The sequence below is a fragment of the Lathamus discolor genome, chromosome 1, assembly GCF_037157495.1.
Source record: "Lathamus discolor isolate bLatDis1 chromosome 1, bLatDis1.hap1, whole genome shotgun sequence".
In the NCBI taxonomy this organism is placed as follows: domain Eukaryota; kingdom Metazoa; phylum Chordata; class Aves; order Psittaciformes; family Psittacidae; genus Lathamus; species Lathamus discolor.
This window is the reverse complement of record NC_088884.1, coordinates 83,633,283-83,658,724: the sequence shown is the minus strand read 5'-3', so window position 1 is coordinate 83,658,724 and position 25,442 is coordinate 83,633,283. Positions and strand designations below refer to the sequence as shown.

The 25,442-nt window shown below is 34.6% G+C and overlaps 1 protein-coding gene across 2 annotated transcripts in view; it reads right to left on the bottom strand.

The window, feature by feature from the left end:
- Nucleotides 1-4,802: 4,802 nt before the first annotated feature.
- Nucleotides 4,803-25,442, bottom strand: part of AEBP2 (AE binding protein 2) — a 46,368-nt gene continuing 25,728 nt past the window's right edge. The window contains exons 4-9 of one of the 2 annotated variants that reach the window (XM_065683557.1): nt 21,630-21,816; nt 15,913-16,037; nt 11,743-11,810; nt 8,682-8,795; nt 8,353-8,419; nt 4,803-7,070 (exon numbers count right to left, since the gene is read on the bottom strand). In XM_065683557.1, the coding sequence (XP_065539629.1) occupies nt 8,365-8,419; nt 8,682-8,795; nt 11,743-11,810; nt 15,913-16,037; nt 21,630-21,816 (549 nt within the window). In that variant the 3' untranslated portion in view covers nt 4,803-7,070; nt 8,353-8,364. The remainder of the gene's footprint in view (nt 7,071-8,352; nt 8,420-8,681; nt 8,796-11,742; nt 11,811-15,912; nt 16,038-21,629; nt 21,817-25,442) is intronic. The other variant, XM_065683566.1, reaches the window with a different exon arrangement.

Below are 25,442 nucleotides of genomic sequence, written 5' to 3'. Positions count from 1 at the left end.
CATAAGAAGCTGGGATGGGACACAGCCAGGACAGCTGATCAGAGGTGGCCAAAGAGATGGCAGCCCACTTCAGGGACTGGCTGGACATTGGTCACTGGATAGGGAGCAACTGCACTGTGCACCATTTGTTTTGTATATTCTTTTACCATTATTTTCCTTTTCTGTCCTATTAAACTGTCTTTATCTTAATCAACAAGTTTTACCTTTCCTTTCACTAATTCTCTACTCATCCCATCACAGTGAATTGAGAAAATGGCCGTGTGGTCTTTAGTTGCCTGATGGATTAAACCACAACACATTATTACAGAATGAGTTTTTGCTGTTAAGTTGTTGTGCATTACTAGTATTCAAGTATGACATAAGTCCCTTTGGAACTTCTGGTGAAACATTTTGCTGGATATTGTTGAAAGCAGCTGTTCTCACAAACAAGTACTATAGAAGAAGAAACACTTGTAGATATTCACCTGTCTACCTAATAAACATTCACCTTAAATACAGTGCAACTATACACTCTCAAGAAAAAATAAAAATAAAAATAATAATAAAAAAAACCAAACCAAATCCCAAACTCCCCATCCCATCCCAGACTAGAGGTGCATGATCACCTCCTTCTACCTGTGGGTCACGCTCCTTTCGATGCAGCCCAGGATATGGCTGGCTATCTCAAATCAGAGACAGTTCTTCATAGTAGTATGAAGGGATCTTATCTCTTCCACTGAGACTACAAACACAGGCAAGGTATTAAGACAAAAGGATATTAAAATTTGACAAAACTTTTCAACAGCATCCAGCAGACAGCACACAAGTTTTCTGTAAGCAAGCCAACCCAAAGGTATGCTGATCAGCAATTATCTCTCATCTGGGATGAACTAAACAGATTTATCATATTACTTACTATTTGTTAGTCTACTGCCAAGGAGGATTTACAAGACTCAAAAGAACCATTTTTTTGAATTAGTAAAAACAAATACTGTAACACAAATCACAGCACAATAATCTTCATGAACAATTGCAGGAGCTGAATTTACCCATAACCAGCTGTCAACCAGCTGGTCAACAGCCCACCTCTAGTATGCAATCAACACAGTTTTATTCTCTCTACACTTATAAATACATTTCTTTATTCTGTTGTTAAGCTACATTTTGACATCAAAGACATCTTTTAATTCTTCGGGAAAGAATTAGAGATTGAAGTGCAAATACGTGTGTGGGAGAGGAGAAATAAGTATAGTAAACTTGATGTACAGCTGACAGCAAAATACCACTGGACTGGAACAACAGGCTAGAGCAGAAGACTGCTTTTCTTTTTTCCTTAACAGAAAACAGGGAAAGCACAGTATTACTAACTCTCAATCTCCATCCCCTACCAAACCCACAAGTAGCATCTCTTTCTTCCCCTGTTGTTCCAAGTCTGCATGAAAGAAAACATCCACTACTAGTATGAGTTACTCCACTAGCTCTAACATGACAGCTCAGCACAGTGAGCCTTGTGGGTATCAACAGGTAACCCCCAATACTGCTATTGCCTCTGAAAATGATGCTATATACTGGATTTAAATCATTTAAGAAATTACAGATCAAAATACTTTAAGATGACATTGCAAGCTGAGATTTCAAAAATCAGGGCACACAAGAATTACAGGTACATGTGGAACCTTACTGTAGTCCATCTCTATATTGTAATTGTGCTGTGAATGGATTAACATGGAAAGCACTGGACAGACAAGCAAGTTGGTTAAATTTTAAGAATTACAAAGCACTAAGCAGCAGACAACAGTATTCCAACTGTATGTTTCATTAACATGAAAAATACAAAGCAGTGATTACAGGATATTGATAAAGGTGCATCAAATCCCAAACATACATACAAATTACTGTACAGAGTACTGTATACCGTACTATGAGAATTAAGACACATGGACATACATAGTCGGGGGAGAATTTTTCACTGTAACAGCTGCTGTAATAAACACAGCAGGAAAACAAAATCTCAGTATTGCCATTTCCAGTTAAAACCCAAAAACAGAGGCTGCGACACTGGTCTATGTTCATCACCAGTCTCTTACTAGAAAGAGTAAATTCACAGCTCCTGTCTCCTGGAAGCAGTGTTCCGCTTTAAACATAAAACATTAATCGCTGACATTTTTCATCCCTCCAGCAGATAAGCTCAGATTTGACAGCATACCTAAATCTACTTGTTTTTTCTAGTTTGTCAGCTATGTTCACAGAAACATAACAGAATAGATGGTTGAAAAAAAAAATCTTAATATTCCAGAAGTATGAGGTTTATTTTTGGTTAGATTTCAGTTCGTTCTACATTAGAAATAATATTGTAAAAGAGATTACAGTAGTGAAGCCCTTCAGCACTGTAATAATTCTTCTCATATACTGACATTCACCTACTAGTATTTATACCTTAGTCTTCTCATTGCAAGCACACAGAATTTTACAAAATGAGGCCCTATTCCAAACGCACTAACAAATGGACATTCTTGATTTTAAAATATGTTTTCCATGCTGCTGCTGAAAACAGTAGTGCAGGTGGGGCTTTTTTCCCCAAAATAATGTAATTTAGAAATTGTTACTAGAAGCTGAAGTGACATCACTTACCAAAGACACTTTTACTTGGCTAAGAAAATCTGTATGATGCTAGGACCATCTTCTGCCACTGGAATGTTTTGTTTAGAATATCTTGGTTTAGGGATCAAACTGCTTATTTTCACAGAGGTATGCATATAGGAGCCATTCACAGAATGTCTCCTTAACAATTTATGGAAAATGACTGAAAGAAGCCAAAGATTCTGCTGCTTTTTTGAAAGCCAACTATCACAGAATCCCAAGGGTTGGAAGGGACCTCAAAAGATCATCTAGTCCAACCCCCCTGCAAGAGCAGGGTAACCTACAGTACATCACACAGGAACTTGTCCAGGCGGGCCTTGAATATCTCCAGTGTAACTACCAATATATCTGTATAATTAATACCGAATTATATTAATACTGACTATAATTACTAGAAGCCAAGAAAAATGTACTGTTGAATGTTAAGCAATTTGGCAAAAACCTGAAAAATCACAGTAATTTCAGACAAACTTATATTCAATACAAGAACTGATGTGTTTCTCCTCCTTAAAGTGCTTTAGTAGATAGAATGAGATTAATACCAAATAATCAAATAATATGCTATGTCCAAATGCTAGGATATGAATTTCCATCCAGTTTAGCAAAAGCAATGTTCTTCATTCTCAAAACACCACTCCTCACTCAAAAGTCCTGTTATTCAGCTTTAGAAAACTGTCAAACTCAAGCCAACACATTCCAAAAGGACTGGTGATTTTGGGCACATATACATGGGTGCGCTGCAACTCCTGAAAAGTGAGCCTTTCAAAAAGCTTGATTTGGTACTTCCTTTGAAAGGTGTCCCAGAAGTAAGATAACCCAAGACACCCACAAACACACTTGAGATTTCTGTGCTAGTGTCACCTGACAGCAAAGGAGTAAACATTCCATCCCACGCCTTTTTCTGACCCACATCCTCAAGCATCAGCAGCTACCTTAAGCTAACACACCAGTATAGTTCAAGCATATAGCAGGTCAAAACAAACATAGACTAAAGCCCCAAATCCAGCAAGAGCTGATCATTTTTCAGTTCAAACAGCTCCAACTCTAGTCATGACCTATGACCATAGATTGCTAACATGATCTAAACATAGCTGATGTCTCTGTGAGCATGTGGGCTGGAAGAGAAAACCTACTTAGTTCCAAGTGACAGAATCATAGAACTATTCATGTTGGAAGTGAGCATCTGAGCATCCAAGTGAGCATCTGGTCCAACCTTCTGCTCAGTGCAACACTAACACCACTGAATCTAGACTACGCTGCTCAGGCTTTGTCTGGATCTTGAAAACTGCCAAGGACAGATTTGTGGCATCTCTGGGAGTAATCTGTTTCGACTCTTGACTATCCTCACAATGACAAAAATTTGCCATTTCAACTTATGACCACCGACTCTCATCATCCTGTTGTGCAATTTTAAACACGCCTGGATCCACCTTCTTGTAACTTCTCAGGTACTGGAAGGCTGCTGTTAGGTTTCTCTAAATGCTTTTCTTTCCAGGCTGAACTTGTACAGCTCCCTTAGCCTCTCCTCACAGAGTACACACTCAAGCATATCTTGCCATGATTTAACTGTAAAATTAAGTAATTTTCCTTTGCCTACCTTCTGCAATGTGTTAAAGATAATACAGAACCTCTACACAAAAAATACAAATTTAGGATATTTACACAGTTTCTTGTTAAAACGGTCTGGAAAAAGACTGCAGTGAAGGGTAAAATAACTACAGGCTTGTCTTGAAGACATTTCTCTACAGGGAAAATAAACACGCTGTAGGAATTTGGGAAATCTATTTAAAAAAATATTCTTAGGAGAGGAGGAAACCTCTGTATGTTACATCCTGAAAGAAAATACATGGAGCTACACAACAGGGAAGGGGCCAATTATTTCATTAAGACTTTTCAAGAATAACAGTTAGATTTTTGCTGTGTCAGTTCCATGTATCTTGCAATCCAATAAAACTCAAATTCATTCAGGGACACACAAAAAACCTGAAGGTAAAAACCTGCCAAAAGTCCACTTACCTTTTGACTCCTATGGATAGTTTAATTAATTCCAATGTATTCACTTGTTCACAGACATTTTAAATTTAAACTGATTTTTCCTTCCAAGGCAGAAGCTGTACCATGAGAATATCAGATAATACTTTTCTCAAACCCAAAGAAAGAACACCACAGTTTACATGAACAAAATATGACTTGAAACCATGATTTCCCCATTTTGCAAAGGTATGCTTTGTCCCATTTTGTAAGGTGTTACCACTTACAGAGGAAACAGAGATAGAGACATTTTTAAATTTATCTTTAAAACTTCCGTAAAATCTTACAATTTTGAAGCTAATGAGGTTTGTTTGCTTTGTTTTATTAGAAAAAATACTCAGGCAAGGTCTACAATCATCTGTCAATTATAAATGACTTACAAGAAACTCATGAAGCAATAAAATTAAAAAAATACAAATACAAACTATATCTGAAACACTTCTATTTGGCAATTTTATAACGAATCAAAAAAAGAAACAAAGATTATGGATTATTTTAAAGGTACAGAAAAAGCAGTAGGTGAAGTGCTCAAGCAAAAAAAAAAAAAAAAACCAAAACACTGCATTTTTATTTCTTTTTTTCAAAAATAAAGTCACATCACTACAGATTTTATGAATAATACCCTTATTAAACAACCATTCCAGAACATCTTATATTAGTGGTGCTTTTAATCTGCACTTCATTTTGTTTGATAGGATTTTTTTTGTTTGTATATAAGTAACATTTTTAACCCACTGGAGCTAAGCAAGACTCTCGTGTCAGTACCAATGCAGAATGCATCTGTATTATATTAAGATATGCTCACTCCTGCAACCAAAGGGTTACTTTAGTTTTATTCTATTTAATAAAAATTTAGTGTAAAAACTGCTGGTTATTAGTTTCACTGTAGTAAATTCCTCCCCAATAAGGAGGACTAACTCTGCAGTTTGACTGCATATATCCATACAAATTTTACATATTAGTTCCTTCCAATAGTAAGGAAAAAACTAATTTCATGTTCACTATTAGAAAGGAGCGCCATGAATTAATTATGGGTACTATTCATCCCCCTAAGATTTCTGGGAAGGATGTTCAATGTATTTTTGTTCTTACAACAGATATTAACAGTAGTATATAGTCCCTTAGGTATGTAAAAGAAGGTTATTTTTATTGTTAAGGAAGGTGCTTTTTTTAAACAATTCTTCTGGCAGCACTAGTGAATTACAATATCCTTCAATATTATTTCTACCATAATATATACATTTTAACTTTCATGCCTCTAGAAAAACATCTACAGTACATTTCATAATATAAAAATATATTACAAATCTGCTGAAATATTTACAAGCAATGTCCTATTATCTATATGCAACATTTGTGTCTCCATACAAAGACTAACAGGTTAGACGCATCTCTATTTGTCAGTTAAAAAAAATCCATGGCTTCTTGCTTATTAAGCAAGAAAATGATTTTACTTTCCTTTTCAAAGCCAACTTTGGTGCATAAAGGATTGAATATCTAGATTTTTTAAAAAATACCATTTTCTTTACATCTAGAAAACATTAGGCCAAATAAAAAAAGTATACTTTACAAGTGAATGGGGATCCTAGAGGGTCAAAAAAGTAAAATAAAACACCAATAACACTAACTGCTTACGTAGAGGTTTTAAAAAACCTCACCATTGATACTGATCACATAAAAGCAGATCTCATTAACATACTATACTACTCTTGAAGAGGGGATCAGACATACTGCAACACTCTTAACATCTTTAAACCGTACTATGTATTCATAGTTGATTGGAAAAGACAAGCATTCCATCAACATTCATTTAAACATTATAATCCAACATATTTTAGGGATCTGCAAAAGGACACGAGATTACAAATGACGAATGATTACTATCCACCATACTCAAAAGGGCAACAGGATAATCCCTTGGTAGCTGTACTATTGTTTGGCATGTGTTGTATTCAGTTAACATCGACAAGAAGCCTAATAGCTTATTAACAGTTCTCCTGGGAATTGTGAGTAAATAGTGATGGTTACCTTTTCTTTTCATCAAATATAAACTACTGTATTCACTAAAGAAAAAAGCAGCTTAAAGAAGCAAGCATGCAAAGCCTTTTAGTTGTTCCACTAAGTTGCCAGAAGAGTGTTTGCTCAGTCTCCCACTGTACCATTCCATGAAAATGTGGATATACAGTAATATATTAATATATTCCACGGAAGCATCAACTTCATTCACAGAATGTTTACACTAAGCATAAATATTTATCTAAGACAAAAAAAAAAAAAAGAAAAAAAAAGTTAAAAAAAAAAAAAAGGATGGGATTTGACTAATGTGCAACTTTATTTCTAAATCCATTGTCAGTGACTAAGACTGCAGGTGTCCCCACTTCCTTGTTTTTTACCTCTTCAACCTCTTCTGGGGCATTGTTCTGTAAAAGAAAACAGTACAGTTTTACATAAAAAACCTGGGAAGTAAATTTGAGTCAGCTAGAGTATACTATGAAAACATGACTATAAAATGTACTTTCATTTAATTTGATTAAAACTAAAAAATATTTTAGATGATCCTATATTAGCGTACATTTCAGATTATTATTTCAAGCTTCCTACTGGAGTCACCATTTTAGCACAAAATTAATAGCTGTCACTGAATTTCTTTAATCATTTTTTTTCCCTTGTAAAGTTTTGGTCTTTAAGTTTTATTTCTCTAATCTCCCACAATTGGTCCCAAAACTCTTTTTAATTACACTCTGATCTATACTGCTAATAATCTAATAAAACATTATGTATAAGGGACTTTATTTTTAAGGATGGCTCATTTTTCCCAAGGACTTAATCTCAAAGATCATTACGCTTTTATTTTAAAAGGTTATTTTTAACTTTTCAAATCAAACTGATCTATCAAGGTAATCAATATAAACATGATTAACACCTAAACTGGATTATAAAACAGTCACTGTGTTAAGCAGTTTTAAAACACAAAATCCAATTTCCTCATGACATTTTTACGATTTACAGTTAACATCAGTAATTAACATACTAAAGTAAGTATTTTAACTACTTACACTTACAAAGAAAGCAGAAATAGTATGATTATTTATTTCGATATTGTAAACCGGGATTTCATTAATTTGATTAGTGAAATACATTAAAGGTGAACTGAAATGCTTATCACATATCAAAACCTCAGATTAGTGCTCTAGTTACTGCTTTAGACACTAGGTTACTGCATGTTAAGGAAGAAATACAGGAGCACTGAACTTCTGTTATGGTAGAAAAAAAGACTTTTGTCCTAAATTCATTTAATGAATTTTTAGCGTAAGCCCATAAATACATATTTCTGGGCTTTAAAAAATTTAAAGAGTGAATTAAGCATTTCAATTACCTTTAAAAACTGTACACACACAGAAGTGTGGGTACTGAAAATCATGTGAGCACACTAATAAAGGGGGAAGGGGGGAGGAAACAGGAAATTATAAGAAACAAGATGGATCTTTAGGGCCAATTTTAAGCCCTAAAAATACAATGTGAATATAGCTTAAAGGCAGGTAACATGTAATGTCCCCTTCTGTCCCACTCTGAAGAATCTTGTATTAAAAAAAATAACAGTACTTGTATTAAGTACAGATTTCAAGGTAATACTGCATGTATTACAGCTGAATATAAAATATGTAAAGGTAAATTTGGACTTTAAAAAATTGGCATACAAACCAGTATGTGATCTTAACAGAAGTGATCTTTCAGGATTCCACTGTGTGTACCTCCTTTACTAGAATTTCTGTACACCAAGCACAAAAAAGTAAAATACACTTGGTAAATACACACATTCCCCGTTTCTCAGTAACTAGAGTTCAGTTCAAGTAGTTAAGAAATTCTGAAACAACTTAAGACTTCAGAACTTAACCCCTGGACGCTGACAGGATTGAGGCTCCCTGGTCTGGTGTATAATTCATTAGCAATCCTGATTTTCCAACGTCAAAAAGTTAAGTGAGTCTTAAGACTATATTTGAGTTAAGAAAGTTTCAAAATTAGAACGTTACCTGTATATGTTTGGGTCCAGAAGCAAGGCAGTATCTTTTGGTAGTTTTGATAAATGAACTACTTTAGTTTTTAACTGATGTCGCTCACTTTCATTTACCCACACATCAGGAAGACTATGAATAAATAAATAAAATAAAAATATTCAAAAAAGATAAACTATTTTTCTTAACATAAAGCTATGTGGTAAACTAGCACACATGAAATTTTTTAAAGCAATCTTTACATATCACTGTTTGAAAAGCATGTTCACTGCAATGAGAAAAAGACAGCCAATCTTTACACATTATACTTCAAATTTTTTCAAGCTCTCGGGATGAAAAATATACTAAAAAGAATTTAGATTATTCCAGAAGAATGCTAAGCCAAATGTATCATGACAACAGCAATACATTCTCCATTTTAACAATTTAATGTGAAAATGGGTAGCAGGAATTAAAAAAACCAACAAAACAGATATTTGAAAATAGTTTATTTTACTGGGCATAAAATTCTTTGATGCTGTCAAATAAAGGTTAGTAAAAGCCAGAACACGCTGCAAGCACTGAGCTTTGAGTTACACTAATATGCTTGCTCCAAGTTCAAAGCTTTCAATGTCAAAACATTCCAACTTTTCTGAAGTTAACTGTTCGATTATCTTCCGAGGAAATACAGGCAATCACCACAAAATAGTTTGCCTCTGTAAAAGTTCTCATTGAGATACAGAATAAAACTTGGTCTTTACACATCAAAAAGAATTGCTGCTTCAGTGCTGATTGCAATGAAACTTGGGGAAGAGGGCTGCAGGTAACATACATTACTGATCTATGATTTGTTCTTTAATTCTTTGAAACCAAACATGCCCGCTTTACAGTGGCTTACTACATTATTGCTTCTTTCACTGAAAGCACATTGGATTTTTAAGGCCCTGCTGAAGTTTTCAGGTAACGCATTAAGAAAAGCACTCAGCCTGCAGAGGTCGTCAGCATCTTACTGAAAACCTGCTTTCCTGCCTCCTGTAAGTTAGCATTGATCAAGGTTGTGCAGAACAAACAAGTGATCCATTTTGCTTCCATTTTTTTAAATTAATTTCAGGTTGGGGGAAAGTTTAAAGATCATAATTAAAAATTCTAACATTTTCTAACATTTTGAAACAAATTTCAAATTAAGAAACCCAGCATTTAAGACTATCTACATGAAAGTGCTTTCTCTGACCAAAGTTATATGCAATTTTTACATACTTTTGCAAATTATTAAACTGAGTCTCTATTTTTCGTCATTAAGTTAGCTGTAAATCAAATTCAATTTTTCAGGTAAGCCATCCCAAAAGTTAAATGAAAGAGAGATCTTTTATCCCAGTAGGAAAAGCAGTTTCTTCAATGACACTTTCCGCTTTTCAGATGAAGGTGGAAGAAAAAAAGGGGGTGGAGGGAAGGGGGAACAACACACATACAAAACAGGACAGATGCAGCACTCACAACACCACCCAGAAGGCAATCCATGTATCTACTAAGCTTTAATACAGATCATGAAAGGTGAAAAAAGCGTAAGATTTTTTTTTAAATAAATCCAAAACTGATTTTTGACAAGCAACATTTAGAAGACATTTTTAGTAGAAGCTATATGCTGAAGATGCAAAATGATACAAACCACGAAGAAAAAAATGTTTTACATTGCAAGACTATTTGAAATATACGTAAAAACAACCCAGTAAGCTAAGAAGTACTGGCACAAAGTATAAACTCCTGCTCCAAAAAGGAAAAAAATTTTTCCCTCTTGTATGGGAAATGGGTATTTACCGTATATATAGACTACTATTTCACTTTCTGGGAAAAAACTTTAATGTACAGATAACCTGGAAGAGTTTAACAGTTTCTCAAGATGACTCAGAATAGAGAAAGTTAAATCATTATTACTAGCTCCATCTGAAAGGTTGATGAACAGCTCAGCACAATGGAAAATTATCATCATGACTGCATTTAACTTTATACAGTGTGAGTACATTCACTTTATAAAACAAACAGGTGACATAAGCCATGATACCTTGCATTTGCTGTTCTAAGCTGTAATAATCAAGGTGAAATTGAGTTTACCAAATACTCAAAAATTCACAGCTATAATACTGAGTGCAGGAAATGCACCCTCTACCTAACCCAACTGAGATGCAAGAAATACCAATTAAACCACATTATTCCTTTGACCTGACATTACTGAGCAACTTGCAACTTCCAATGCAGATTCTAATACTATATACAACTGCATGAGCAAAAGCCTCATTTGAATCTATATTAGAAAAAAAGCAGCACTGAATCTGAAAGATCCCCTTGTTCTAGAAGAGTCAGAAGAAAGAGATAAGGTCTCGCTTATTTCAAAGAAGTAGAGAAAATATTTTTACACTTAACTACTTCATCTGTCCCAAGCCTACCTAAGGGAAGTACTTTTGTCCTGCATTACATGTGAGAACAGTCATTTGGCGCAAGGTAGAACTTTGAAAATCCAAGAGGAAAAAAAAAGAAGCCAAACATGCTGGAAAAGTACTTGGAGCTTCAGTGGGATATCCAAAGAAAAAGCAACATGAGAAGCATACCCTACAGGGCCAACTGTGGTTATTATACTGCTAAATTTTGGCACCTAGGCAGATTCTTGCACTTCTGCTGTTATACTGATGATTGTACTTTTTTCAGTACCTAGAAGTATTTTAGTATCATGATGAATCAGTGCATAAAACAAAGCTGTTTCAGTGATAAATTTCCTTATGCATACAGCTGGCAAAACCAACCTGAGCTACCTATTCAATAATCACAGGACCTTGTTATTAATACCTATAGTGACAAAATGCATTAAGAATACAGCTTCAACTTTACCTGAACCGAGAGATTTGAGATTTAAAAGCTGAAGTAAAAAAAAAAATCAATTAAAGCAATGCTTATCATTTTTTAATAATTAGTTCTTTATAAAAAGCATTTTTTAAAACATGAACTTTAACTATTCAATGGTATAACATAATTTAGTGACAAGACAGTTACTCCACTGTAAATCCTTGCCCATTAAAATCCTATATTGTATTACTAGTAATATACTCACATGTCCTCTGGTGTCCAATGAAGCAAGAGTTTTATTTTTCCAGAATCTTCTTTTCTTTTAGCTATTACCTGATAATAATCACATAAATCATAATTAGAACCAAATCTGCAGACTTTTTGCTCAAATCCTACTGCTCTTCATATTCAACTGGACATTTATAAAACGCAAACTGTTTTACTCTCTGAAAGTTGTATTGCTCCATATACAGTTAGAATATACCTTGTTTCTTTTGAAATAGTTCAGATTTTTAAGCTGCTATTCCAAAACCTTTGAAGAATACACGTTCCTCTACAAATACACTCATGTCGTTTCACAACACATCTATAGAAGATGGAAGAAACTGGTGCAGCTTATAGTTTAATTACACCATGGCATAAGGATAAAAATCTTCTCTCACAAATGCTTTGACATCTGGCCATACTGCATAACTGCCTAGGTAACTTTTTCTCATTCCTTTTCAATACCTAAACCAAGCATTGAAAGACGTTATGGCAAAGGCTACTTGGAAAAACTCACAGGCTTAGAGGCTATTTAATGCTTATGTAATGGGGACCCTTAACACTGCAGAGAGTACACTTGCCACTATTGTTCTACGAATGAAAAATCAAATGACATGTCAAAGACCTGTCAACAACTGATAAGAGTTTAAGCAGAACATAGGTACTCCACTGCTAAGGTCCCACACAAGAAGTGAGAACTCCTTTCTCAGTTTCTCATACTAGCTCATGGTAAACCAGCACATAAGACACTCTCACAGAGAATAAAGTTTTTAGATGCAAGACGCTGAAGCTAGACTTCCAACTTTAGCCAGGATAAAGTTAGAAACACACACACAGGAAGAAAAGAAATCTGTTCATTCAGATGCAAATTTATTCTTTAACACCAGCATGCAAAAGGTATCCCAAAAATTTCCAGTAACCTGAACAACAGTGAAAAGCCACTTGCTTCCTCTTCTGATTTACCCTTCTCCTTCAGTACACGTCACAAGACTTAATACAGATTTTCCTATCTTCTTTAAACACCAATTCCCCTACCTTCTGCACCTCTGAGCATAAAATTCTTAGTAAATCCTTGAAAGATTCCACACACAGCCACTGTAGATACTGCAAACTCCAAAAACTTCTCTTCTGAAAAGAACAGTGGCAACTGATATTTACAGAAAAGGCTAAACTAAAACACAGCGTGTAAATACCAAAGTCCGTAATCTGCATGAACCAACTGTCCATCAACTCTGCATAATCTGAATACCATAGTTCTCATAAAATGTATAAAAAGTACCCACTTTTAACACAATTAGCACTATGAAAACTTTACCATATCCTAGGCAGGCTAGAGTTAGAAACACAGCTATGATGCAGACAGATGCAAAATTGCAAAAATTTTGCAAAAAAGCAGTTGAAAAATAGCTATTTTGACACTTGTAACTAGAGGTTTACAGTCTGCAAAAGTTACAACTGAAATGTGAAAAAAATCTAGCATATCTACAATAATGATGCTCTGAAGACTCAAAACTGCTGTAAAGAACTGAAGTCCATTAAGTTTTTCACTTAAAACTAGAATTCAGTCAGATGTATGTTCAAATACAGCTTTATTAGAAAAAACCCACACTGTATTATCTAAAATTCATGCACTGCCCCAGAAACAAAAGGAAAATATAATTGAATTTAGCTCTGTAAATGCATTAAGGCTGTCTCAAATCAGAAATGGAGTTCTGCTGACCTCTTCTGGAAAAAGAAAAAAACTTCACCCAGTAAACTGGTATACATATTCAGTCATTTAGTGTGTTTCAAATTTTTAAGATTTCAAAACACATGTAACTAGTGTCAATACATGTGACCACTGAATTGAAATACCACAACCAGCTAAAACCAGTAAAAAATAGTTTAACATTCAAATATTATAGAGAATTAATTCTAGCATTTCAATAAGCAGGGGACAGAGGAGGCAGGGATAGGACACATAACAGAGTTACCTATACGCTGTATTTTTTAATCACAGTAATATCTGCTCTTTACATTAAATGGAAATGATGGAATTTTTCCATGTAACAATTTATAGAAACAAAGTATAAAAAAATTAATTAAAAAAAAAAGCCATACAAAAAACTCATAATGAAGTCAAAGATGAACTCTGGACAGAAAAAAACATTTCTTCAAAAAAGGCTTTATCGATGACTGCATTCTACAGCTTTCCGTATCTATAAAGAAAAGCTTGAAAAATAAATACATATATAGAAAAGGAATGACTTTTCATAGATGGTGAAAGGTATCTATAGTGACTGCTTAGAAATTCTTAACATTAGAAATTTTTCACTAGGATAACCATCCTATCAAATACCACACTGCGCTAACATTATTCTTATGCTGGTTAAAAAAAAATAAATCTACATGATTTATGTCAGTTTTCAGACAGCAAGACAATATTATCTTCATATTTTTCACTTTTCAAATTAATGCCCCTGATAGCTACATATATTTTTCTTCATCTGAAGGTGGACCACACAAACCGTATTGCATTATTCAGCCAGTCACCATTCAATGTCCTAAAGCTTTTAAATTATGCAAAATGTGCTTGCATCTGAGGTGACCATCAGCTCAGTATAATAGCATAGATCCACAAGGCTGTTTCTGTTCTACCTTTTCTTTTTAAAGCAGATTTTAGGCTGAGTCTCACTGATATGGCTGACGTCCAGCACACCAGCCCACACAACCGCAGCATCCTAAAACACTGTAGCAAAGTGCAGTTCAGGGCAGGAATCCTAAAACACTGCTCCCACTGGTAACCTCTCCCATAGCTGTCTAAGCAATTTCATATCTCATCAACACCTACCATCTTAAGTGGCGCATGCACAGATAAATTAAAAGGACTTTCACTGCTTCCTCAAAGTTTATTCAAAGCAGTTTCAGAGCACATTCTGCCTTATGTCTCCTTATGTCTCCTTATGAATAATTCCAATAGACAAAGGTGAGCTTCCACAACCAAGTAGTCTGTCTGGGTAACCTTTCAGATTAAAGCACACTGTGAATTGGAAGAGAATCCCCTTTTCTCACAGCACTGTAAAATCCATGCTGGCCATGAAAACTAGAATGAGATGTAAAGAGAGCAACAGCTAAGCCACCTGCAATTACCCACTTGCAGCTGGTGCTCAATGCACATAAAGTTCAGGAGTAATCACTTGGGAAAAATTGGCCACATTTATAACAATCATCAGTCTTGTAGAACAGGGTGAAATAAGTTAAGCATATAAAATCATGTTTCATTCATGGAAAGAGATAGATAATCCAGTAGATAGAATCATGTGTTAAGGTTAAGCCACAGCTGAAGACAAAGCAGTCAACACTACTTCCTTGGACTGTAGCTCATCTTGCACTAATCTACCAGTTTACAAAGCATTCCCCCTCATTTTGTTCCACCTCTTAATCCTTTCCTTCAGCTGAGTCTCTACTCTCCCAGGTTGGTTAAGAAACTGGAGATTATACAGCTTTTGGAACTTTAGATCCCTATACCCTAATTCAGTACTTTCTTGCATGTTTTGAACTTTTCTAAATTAATACTGATGTTTATCCTACCCAAGCACAAGTGAAATTAACAAAATAGGATACAGGAATAGGACTAAAGGACACCTGGTATTTGCCTCCTCCTAGCAATTCACTGACATTTTGCTGGCAAGATTTAAAAAAAAAAACAACACACACACACACACACAAAAACCAACAAAAAAACCCCAAACCAAAAAACCACCAATTTCAGATCAGTGTCTTTAAATACTCAATTATATAATTACCCTCAAATGATATCAGTGCTATCATTCAGGACTATGGAAATGCGACTGCATTGCATTCTCATTTGGAATATATAACCAAATTTTTCTGCAATGCATACTTGCTGCTAGATATTTCCCCAAGTGTATTAGCTAGGAAATATTGCAAGCTATTCAATTTGTGAGCTAGAACAACTACTAGCACTACTTTTTAAAAGATAATTTATTAACAGAAATGGACTAAATCAACAATGTACAATACCCACAATTACTTTTTTTCTGATTAAATGCCTATAGCAGTTAGAGAAAAACAGAAATCTTTCTTAAGTATTAGGTTTTTTAAACACACAGGTAAACAAACAGAATGCATAACATATATACTTACAGTACAATGAAACATATATACTTACAGTACTATGAAATACAACACTGTGGCCTTTTCCTAAACTTTCTATATGTGCTGAGAGGTTAAAGCAGATGGCTCGATGTCTTATAGCATCCAGTGTTTGCGCATCAAAGAAGTCATGAGGTCTTGCTAGAAAAAAAAAGGAAAAGAGATCCTTAGTATTCAACACACTGAAAGCATTCAAACACATCCAAGCATGTAAATAAGTCTCACGCATCATTAGTAAATAATTTATTATGGTAGTAACACTACCTTGTCAAGGTGTTGTAAACATTAATTTAACTGAGAGGAAGAAAAGACTACAAGGGTGGCACCTTGTAGTGATGCAAGTTTGGTCAAGATACACTTCATGTAGATAAAACAGCTATTTTGACACACTGAACTACACTCGCTCAGTTTTTAAAGTTTCAAGTTAATTCTATTTTTTCTTGATCATTATATTTAACAACTTGTTCATTTTGCTCAGCACCTCTGGGAACATCCATTGCTATCACCTCTTAATAAAAAAGTCCCACTACAAAGAAACTAAGCCCAGAACTCATTATTAAATATGAGGTATAATTTAGTGCAAAAACAGCAGTCAAGAGTTACAATATTATTCCTGTACCTTCTTAAAAACTGGTATTAAAGGACTTCAAAAGATTATAAAGATTACAATCAGTAAATTAAAAGCAGAACTATATATATGCCTTATTTATTAACTTTATTATGAACGATCTGAAAATCCCAGCTATTTCTACTGAATAGAAAATAGAACTGATTGGTACTGCAGTGGAACACAAACCAATGTAAGAATTATCGTGAACATACAGAAAATACCAGCTTGTCAGGAAACTTTTGATCTTTAAGGAGTAATAATGCTGAACAATCATGTGAAAAACTCCACGCTATTAGACGTGTTTGTTTCTGTGTACAAGTTGCCATTCCATGTTCCCTGATTATTCATAAACATATTATTTCCTAGCCAAAAAGCACCACATACTACACTTGCATTTATAATTAGTAAAGTGCAATTAACATCCATCTGATATTTTACAACTAGTCTAAAACCAGCAGGCACTAATAAAGCCCTCATCCTTTTAGGAAAGGACTTCTATAGTTAAGTGTTTCTTGAACAATAAAAAAATACTGAATTCTGATTTGGAGTGTAAAGAATGTCTATCGATTCTACACTAAAATTACTTTAGCTAAAAAATAACTGCTACTAGGCACATACTTGCATACTGTTAGAAATACTTCACACACTTTTTTAAAAATAAACCATATGGTACAGTAGTAAAATTACATAAGCAAATGAAGCATGAAAGAAATTATTCAGGCTTTTTTGAAGCTTGGGAGCAGTAATTCTCTATATAACACACTGAAATTAAAACTAAGATTTGATAGTACATTATCAACTATGTACCTTCCAGTAATCTGCAAAAACAGCCACTAAAAATTCTGCTGTCTTCATTGAATATAACTTCTATATTCTTTTTCACCAAGCCTACCTATGCATTGCTTCAAAACAAACTACAAATTCCACTTACAGCTAGTATTTGCTCCACTCCTGGGACTACTTGTTGTTAAGCATTCATCTGTACATTCTGTCCTTATTCTATCTCAGTTGGATACTGCCAATTAAGCAATCATCTCACTGAAATGCTTTCTCACTGTAAGTGGCAAGTAAGCTCATGCTGCAGGTGGTCAGTGATGCAAGCATATAAATATTTTATAAATATGAGGGAGAAAGGAAAGGGAGGGTAGAAAGCAAAAGAAGCCCTACATTTTTGCTTTCGATTTCATACGTGAAATTTCTTCAGGATTTACCACTGGATAACATTCAACAGATGCCGAAGAAAGGCCACAATTTGTCAAAGGCAAAAGAATAGTTCTGTTTATTCCTTATTGAGTGTTAATGCTGGCTCTTCTCTGTGTCTTAAATCTATACCCTCAAAATCATTTTCAGAATAAGGTATCTACTTCCAAGTACACAAATAAAAATCTTCACACCAGCATCCTACTAAATGAAATTCCAAGTCTTATGTAACATAATCTTACTGTAAATTTCAGGAACAGTAAATTTCCTTATCACACATTTCTCCAACACACCCAGTTATTATGCTTGTTAATTACTACAGTGTCATCTTTTCTATTGGAAAAGCAAGCGACAATATTATAAATCTAATCTTAGGTTCTGAAAAATTCTCTGAGGTAGCTTCAGAGTAACAATACTGTGACCTAGTTGACATAAACGGTTTTAGTATGCTTGGACTACACCTCTAAATGACAGACTACAAGAAACAGTGAATGTGCATAAGTTTATTCAGAAAAGAAAGCAAACTACTCACTGTAATCCTGAATTACTCTGCAACATCAAAATTTATGACAAATCAGGTGGTCTCTATAGCACCACTAATGTTAACGGCTATAAAGATGTCTATATTAAAACGTTTTCATCATAAAAGTACTAACTTCCAAACATAAAAGAACACATAATATTAACAGACAGCAAAAAAGAAGTGTAAAACAGTTTAAGAACCGCAAGATGTCACAAAAGAAAGAAAAAAATATCAAGTAACAGTAAGAATTCTCCTTATAGTCTTAGAAGATCATGATCTCACATAAAGCCAAAGTAAAGTTTCCTTTCTTTATTCATGGATTAATGTTTCTCAGAAGGTGTTTACTATCAGATAAAAAACACAAAGGAAGCAAATTTATTGATTTGCTGTATTTAAACTATTAAGAATTTATACAAAAGGATGTTTCAATAGCAGCATGTATTAGTAATCAATTGCCAATAAATAGTTAGTTAGCTGCTTACACCTTGCAGAAAAAGCTAGGGTCACTTCAAACCATGAGGAGGAAGAAAGAACACGTTTACAACATTTTTTCAGGTGAAAAATTTTTTGTGATGCAAAATTAATTTTTCCTCAAATGGTTATTTGTGAGCAACTTAAGACTGTACACTATCAAACAGTATCCTGCTTTATACCCATTTGTCATAAATTGGTTTAGGCCAACTTGCAGAGAACCTGGTACCTACATTAAACACTCCTCCATTTGGACTCCTAAAATGCCTAAATATAAAACTATGTTCCCAGCTTTATATATTCTAGACTGAAATTACTTAATGCTGTTACTTCATTAGTTTGGCTTCTTAGGTAAGGGTCTTCTGCTTCCCTCATTCTTCTTCAAATGACAAAATACATAAATTAGCAGATTTCATTCTTTAACTAAAACTAAGCTAAGAAACAGAAAGACAAACAAATTTGTCAAGGTCACCAAATCAACAGTAATCCACACAAAATCTTAAAAGAAAATCAATACTTAGCATTTTCGGAAAATGCCATCAACTTTGGATACATTTCTGGGTCACATATCCTCTGGAGAAATATATTACAGTAGTCAGTTCCCAGCTCAGTTAAAGATTATTTCTGCCTTAAGGCAAAAAACTCTACAGCCAGCACTGCATTTGTCTCAAGAGGCAAGAAGATTAAAAAATTGTTCAAGCAGCTGTCATTCTTCTTGCTGAGCAACACTTGATCAAGACAGCAGGCCTTTCAAGTCCTAGTCTCAACTTTAACTTTCCCATAATATTTACTACTTACACTTTTTAACATACATTCATTCAAGAATTCTGTAATATATTCTTACTACAACTAGAACATCTTTGCAGGTAATTTGAAGTTTTAACTATGAAGCTCTGATTTGAAATTTATAAGTTAATAACGTTCATCAATTACTAACAAAATGCCAACCTGAAGAAAACCTCTTCTGCATATCCTAGGGTGGAAAAAAGTTGAATAAAGACACATTAAATTGGCCACCTAACCAGATCAGTATGGAGAAGGAAGCTAGGATGCAATTTAAGAATCTCTGAAAGTGAAAACTTTTAAGGGACCAATCTTAGATATCTGTATTTCGAGTAACACAGTCAACAAATCAAGATAACCCTTTAGGAAACTACAACTATTTCAAGTAAGTCTCTCTTTCATTACAACTAAGATGAACTAAAAACTACAAAGTGACCACATAACCCTCCACCGATCAGCCTTTTTTCTTGAGCCTTCTCATTTACATAGATTGCTAAACAGAAACCTCTTTGAAAGGCAATTTCCAAAAAGAACAGAAATAGCTTTCTATGGTCTTTCAATGTTGAAACAGTATCAAAATTAGAGTTTACACTTGAAGTTTACACTTTTAAAATGTGTTTAATGATACAATTTGCTCAGATATATTTTAAGAATACCCAAGCATTTCCAGAAAAAAAATATAAAATAGATCACCATAACTAAAGTTAACAGCAACTCTTCTAGCACTGAACCTCACAGTGTGGACGAAAGACACAGGAACTAAACTTTTCAGAGTTCCAGGTGACACTGTATCTTTCCAGGTCAGGCTTCTGTTCCAGGCAGAAAAATGACCACTGCTTCATAAATTGCTTAAAAACTCAGGTGAGGTATAAAGATAAGAATAATCACAATCATGATGCAGAGCAATCACCTAAGACCACTAGTATGTGCATCCACTGCTGCAGTACTAGGTGAGTAATTGGTAACTCTTATCTTTTCACAGGAAGAGAAAGATCAATACAACAAAGTATTCTGCCACAGAAGAGTCCTGGAAAATGTAAGACTGAAACTGCTGTCCCAGCAAACTAACAAAAGTTCTCCAGCACAACATCACTAAAAATCCTACTGCCAGCCAGGAGACAGTATTGAAATGACTGCCTGCTTATGAACAGAGCCCTAGACAATATGAGACCACTGGTTCTTAAAAAAAAGGTCTTGCACTGCTCCCCAGTACTGTAAGGTTGCCTTTACACCACAGCTAGAAATGAATAGAAGGGTTTTTTCAGCTGTTGATGTATCAGCAGCAAAAAAAAAAAAAAAAAAAATCTAAGCTCTTTTTACACGCTTCTACTCCAAAATGCAACTGCCACAGTAACAGCTTAAAATTAGTAAACCAGTCCAGTATTGGAAGTTGCATTCAGAGCAAATATAAAACGAAGTCAGATTTTTTTTTAATAATTGCCTGTCTTTCCTAATATTTCTGTACATTAGAACCTCTAAATAAACTTGACATGGCTATTATGTGTCGCTAGTACAACTCAGGAACTGAACAACTGGATCAAAATGGGCTAGGAAAGGTACTTGGTGATTATTGCCTGCTAGAGGAAACAAGTCTCATTTTAAATGATAAATCACACTTCTCAGCACACTGCTTCATATAAAATTAATGAACATCAACTGTGTGGAGATAGATTTAAAAAATGTAGCAAGTCACATCTGTCCAAAATTAGATCTTGGTTATGCTCACAAAACTATCATTAAGCTAATGAAATGTTTTGCTCAAAAGAGAGCTTATATAATATGCATTTATCTCTAATTTATATGAATCTGCAATCTTTCTGCAGTACTGAACTTCAGAACTCAACATCACTAACAGAACATTTTCCAGCAGTAACAGTAAGCAAACAAAAAGTAACTCTAAAATGAAAAGTATCTTTAAATTGTAAATGCAAACTGCTGATCACAGAAAACTGAACACACAGATGCTTTACCTGAAAAAGGGATGCAAACAGAATCTGCAATTGTTTTCCTCCTATCACAAGGAATGCCCACAATATAGTGCTAAATATTGCCAACCCTACCAGACCCACATCTGTAAACAACCACACTGAAGAACTTCCTATTGAAGACAAAACTTTCAACAACTTCTGCTTCTGGAAATACTTACGTAATGACCGTCGTCTCTTGTTCTTTAACTTTCTTCTTTTATTTATTCCAGCTTTAGATGGAGATTCCTCTTTGGCCTTTGGCTGGCTGGCAACTTTTGAAGAGTTCTGCTGGCTGAAGTGTGTGGGCACATGACGGGCAAGTCCTCCCTGAGATGCAAAGCTGGCATTGCACCCACCAACTACACACTAATGAGAAAAACGAAACAGAACAACTGCATCAACATGGCACATATTCACAGGAGTTTGACAGATCTTTCAGTTTGACTTTTCTGGCTCAACCTCCAACACCAAAAGGAAGACAAATTCTTGATGACCATACAATTCTTAAAAACGGAAACAGAATCTGAAATAAACTTCTAGCTGAACTTTGTAACTTTCAATAATTATTCCATAGCACATTTTCTAGGCGATATTATAATCTGTAATATTGTATAGCATAAAAGCAAATCTCAAGCAATACACTTATGTTGACAAACTCTTCCCACAGAAAATAAATGCTTTTGAAGAACTTTCCCATTCAGAGATAAACATCCCTTTGTCTTCCAGATTTTCTGGATTTCTCAACAGCTCTCCAATCTTCTGTATTTGATAATGGTAACATTTCTCTAGCATCCTCATTTCTTGTGACAAGGCAGAAGTAAAAACACAGCCTTACCCACATTAAATTTGAAATAGCTTAATGCTTTTTATAAGTACTATACAAAGACAGTAAAAAGCTATTTTACGGTTCTGAGACTTTAACTTCAGTAACTTGAAAGTTGTATTAACAATTATTTTTTGGGATGCTACTGTTCCTCCAGGAGTACTTGAGAAAGTCTTTATTTAAAGAAAATGGCCTCTCCTTCCCAAACAGAAAAGTAAGAAAAGATTTAACAATAATTAAGCAGAAACTCAGAAACCGCAAGATACATGTGACTAAGCTAGTACTGGCCATAATAATTATTGCTATTTTTCTAAATATTTGGTTTATATTTACAATTGCTTCATTTGCAAAATTAGTATTTAAATTATACTGCTGGGGAGGGAGGCACAAACCTTTTCTCTTGTATATTTGAGCTTACATGGGTAATAGAAATATGCATTCCATGATTGGCTGCAACGAATTGTATATCCACATGATTGATTTTCCTTCTCATCCAGAGAACAGTAGTAGCATAAATGAGTTGATTGGCCAGTAGCAGAAAACCCATCACCACACTAAACCACTGGGAAGTCCTCCTTCTTCCACATCTATTCTGCTTCTCCCCCTAGGCCCTCACTTTCTCAAGCTCTCATCTGTACCCCTCTCCTCTAGCACTTCTCTTTACAGCAAACTGATAAGGCAGCTCCAAAAGGAGCTCAGGAATAAGTAATGCTGCAACTATGTACATACTGCTAAGTTTTCTCTTAAGAGTAAAGATGACTTTGCAAGCCTGTACAGTAATCTGCCCCAAGCCTGCATATTTGACTGAAAGGCAAGTAAACAACAGTAGAACACCATCCAGCATGTTCTGTCCCCAAAATCCAACTCTGATGTTTCCCAACTGTGGCTGCAGAACTGAAAAGTCTATTTCTGCCTCAGACCTAGTAAATGGTTTTCCAGGATCATTATGAAAGAATAAAGTGCTCATGAAGAGAAAAACCTGTGTTATTTCTGAGAACTTAATACTTGCTAAGGGACTACAAATATGCGTATATCATATCAAGACAGTAAAAGACAAAAAAATAAGAGGATTTTTTCACATTTCTTACTTACCTTTTTTTTTTAAGGGAAAAAAGAAAACAAACAAACAAAACCCCAACCTTATAGGAGTCCAGGGAAACTTTTCTAAGTACTGAACTAACTACAAAAGCGTAATTTCCTGACAAAAGCTTTAGGATCCTTCACACTGTATTTGTTCGGCCCCATCTCTCCCACTGATAAGTATCTCAAGAATTGTGAAGACTTTTCATCAAAAACCTACCTACATCTTTTTACCTTGCCCTATAATTTCCCATGTTCAAATAAGAGCAATAACGTATGCTTATACGTGACTTAAAATGTAAGAAATCCCAGCACACCTATAAAACTCAAAATACTCAAGACCCTGATCTCAATTACACTCAATGCAATTTTTATTACTTCAAATTAATACTGAAGATTAAAATTTACACTTACAGAACCATAAAATGGTTTGGGTCAGAAGGGACTTTTAAAATCATACAGTTCCAACCCCTCCATTATAAGCACAGACTATGCTGTTCAAAGCCACATCTAACCTGACCCTGAACCCAACCCATTTAGTTCTATTAAACTCACAATCAGTAGATATATGTAAGATACATGCATGTATTAGTTCAAACAATTTTTTATTCTCCAATTTTTAAGTCCTTGAAATAGCTGTCTTGCCCTTAAAAGCAGTTAATAACTAAAACAAAACAAACAAACAAAAACCCCACACTCATAACCTGAAGTTCAATCACACTGAGAAATGAAAATTTCAGCCTTGCCAATGCCTGCTAGAGGTCAAAATTAGCCTAAAGTCTTCGCACAGTTATGCATTATCATATTCCAAGTTTATTAAAGTATGATATCAAAAGGCGATACCTTCCGAAAATAACACATGAACTTTGTGTCAGGCACATTTCTAAAGCTTTTTAAAACACAAGTTCGTAAGACTCAATTGCATTTCTTGTAAGACAGGGAACATTGGGAGTCAAACTGCAGTTTGTCAAAACAATGTCATAATTCGACTTTTGTCTAGTCATCTGCAAAGAAAAATATCACAAATATTCTATACAAATTATCTACAGAATCTACTACTTTCTTTTCTTGCTTTACCCAAGTTTTACTTTCAAAATTCCCAAACCAGCATCCTTAAATCTTCAATATACTCAACTTGCAACTAGAAATTATCTTCTTCAAGAAAGCCTATTTATAGTCTGCAGCCACAGTATGAAATACTTGCAGAAATTATTACATTCAGATATTGTGTAGTTTGAGACTGACTACCTGATCATGTCATCAAATAATGAACAGCTGATATATCAAAGATGACACATAATGCCTTTGTAGGAGACAGGAAATAATAAGAGAGGAGAAAAAATCTTACCTGTTTCTTTCCTTTTTTTCTCTAAAATAATATATCCAGCAATCCGTTACTAATGGATAAAGTCTCTTCTCTCCAAACATAAGGGAGCAGTTCAGGCTGTCACTTCAGGATCTCTGGACGGTAAGTCACACCAAATCAGCTTCCCACCAGATAATTATACAGATCTAGAGGGCTTCTAATAAATCAAACTCAACTATTATGTACAACTTTAAATCAATCTTTTCATTTTTCCCCCAAAACCTATACCTATAAATTTTGCATTCAATTTTAAATATGATAGATTGGGTCCGGATTGGTGGATATGTTACTTCAAGAGAAAATAAGTCAACACATAAAAAGTTTAATTTCTCCAGTGTACCCATACCCACCACTATTAATGGGCAGTAATGACCAGTGACTTTAACAAATAGTATATTAAAAAACGTAGTAGCACAGAGGTTTTTTTTCTGAATTCAGAATAACCAAATCTCCTTTTTAGACTATTCGGTGTGCAATTTTTTACAGCAAATCTAACAACAGCCTTTTAGACATCTGGATAAACTTTCTTACTGTCTCAACATCTAAGAGCTTAGGCAGAATGCCTTTACATTTTCTATCTGCATCTGCAATGCTCAAATGGCTAGAAGATATTCTGCCAAGAGAGTGACAGATATGAATTCCAAATGAGGACTGAAGCTGCTTGGCTTTGTTTTCTGCATTTCAGCAAGTATAACTCTACTGAGAGCCATATCAAATGCAGTC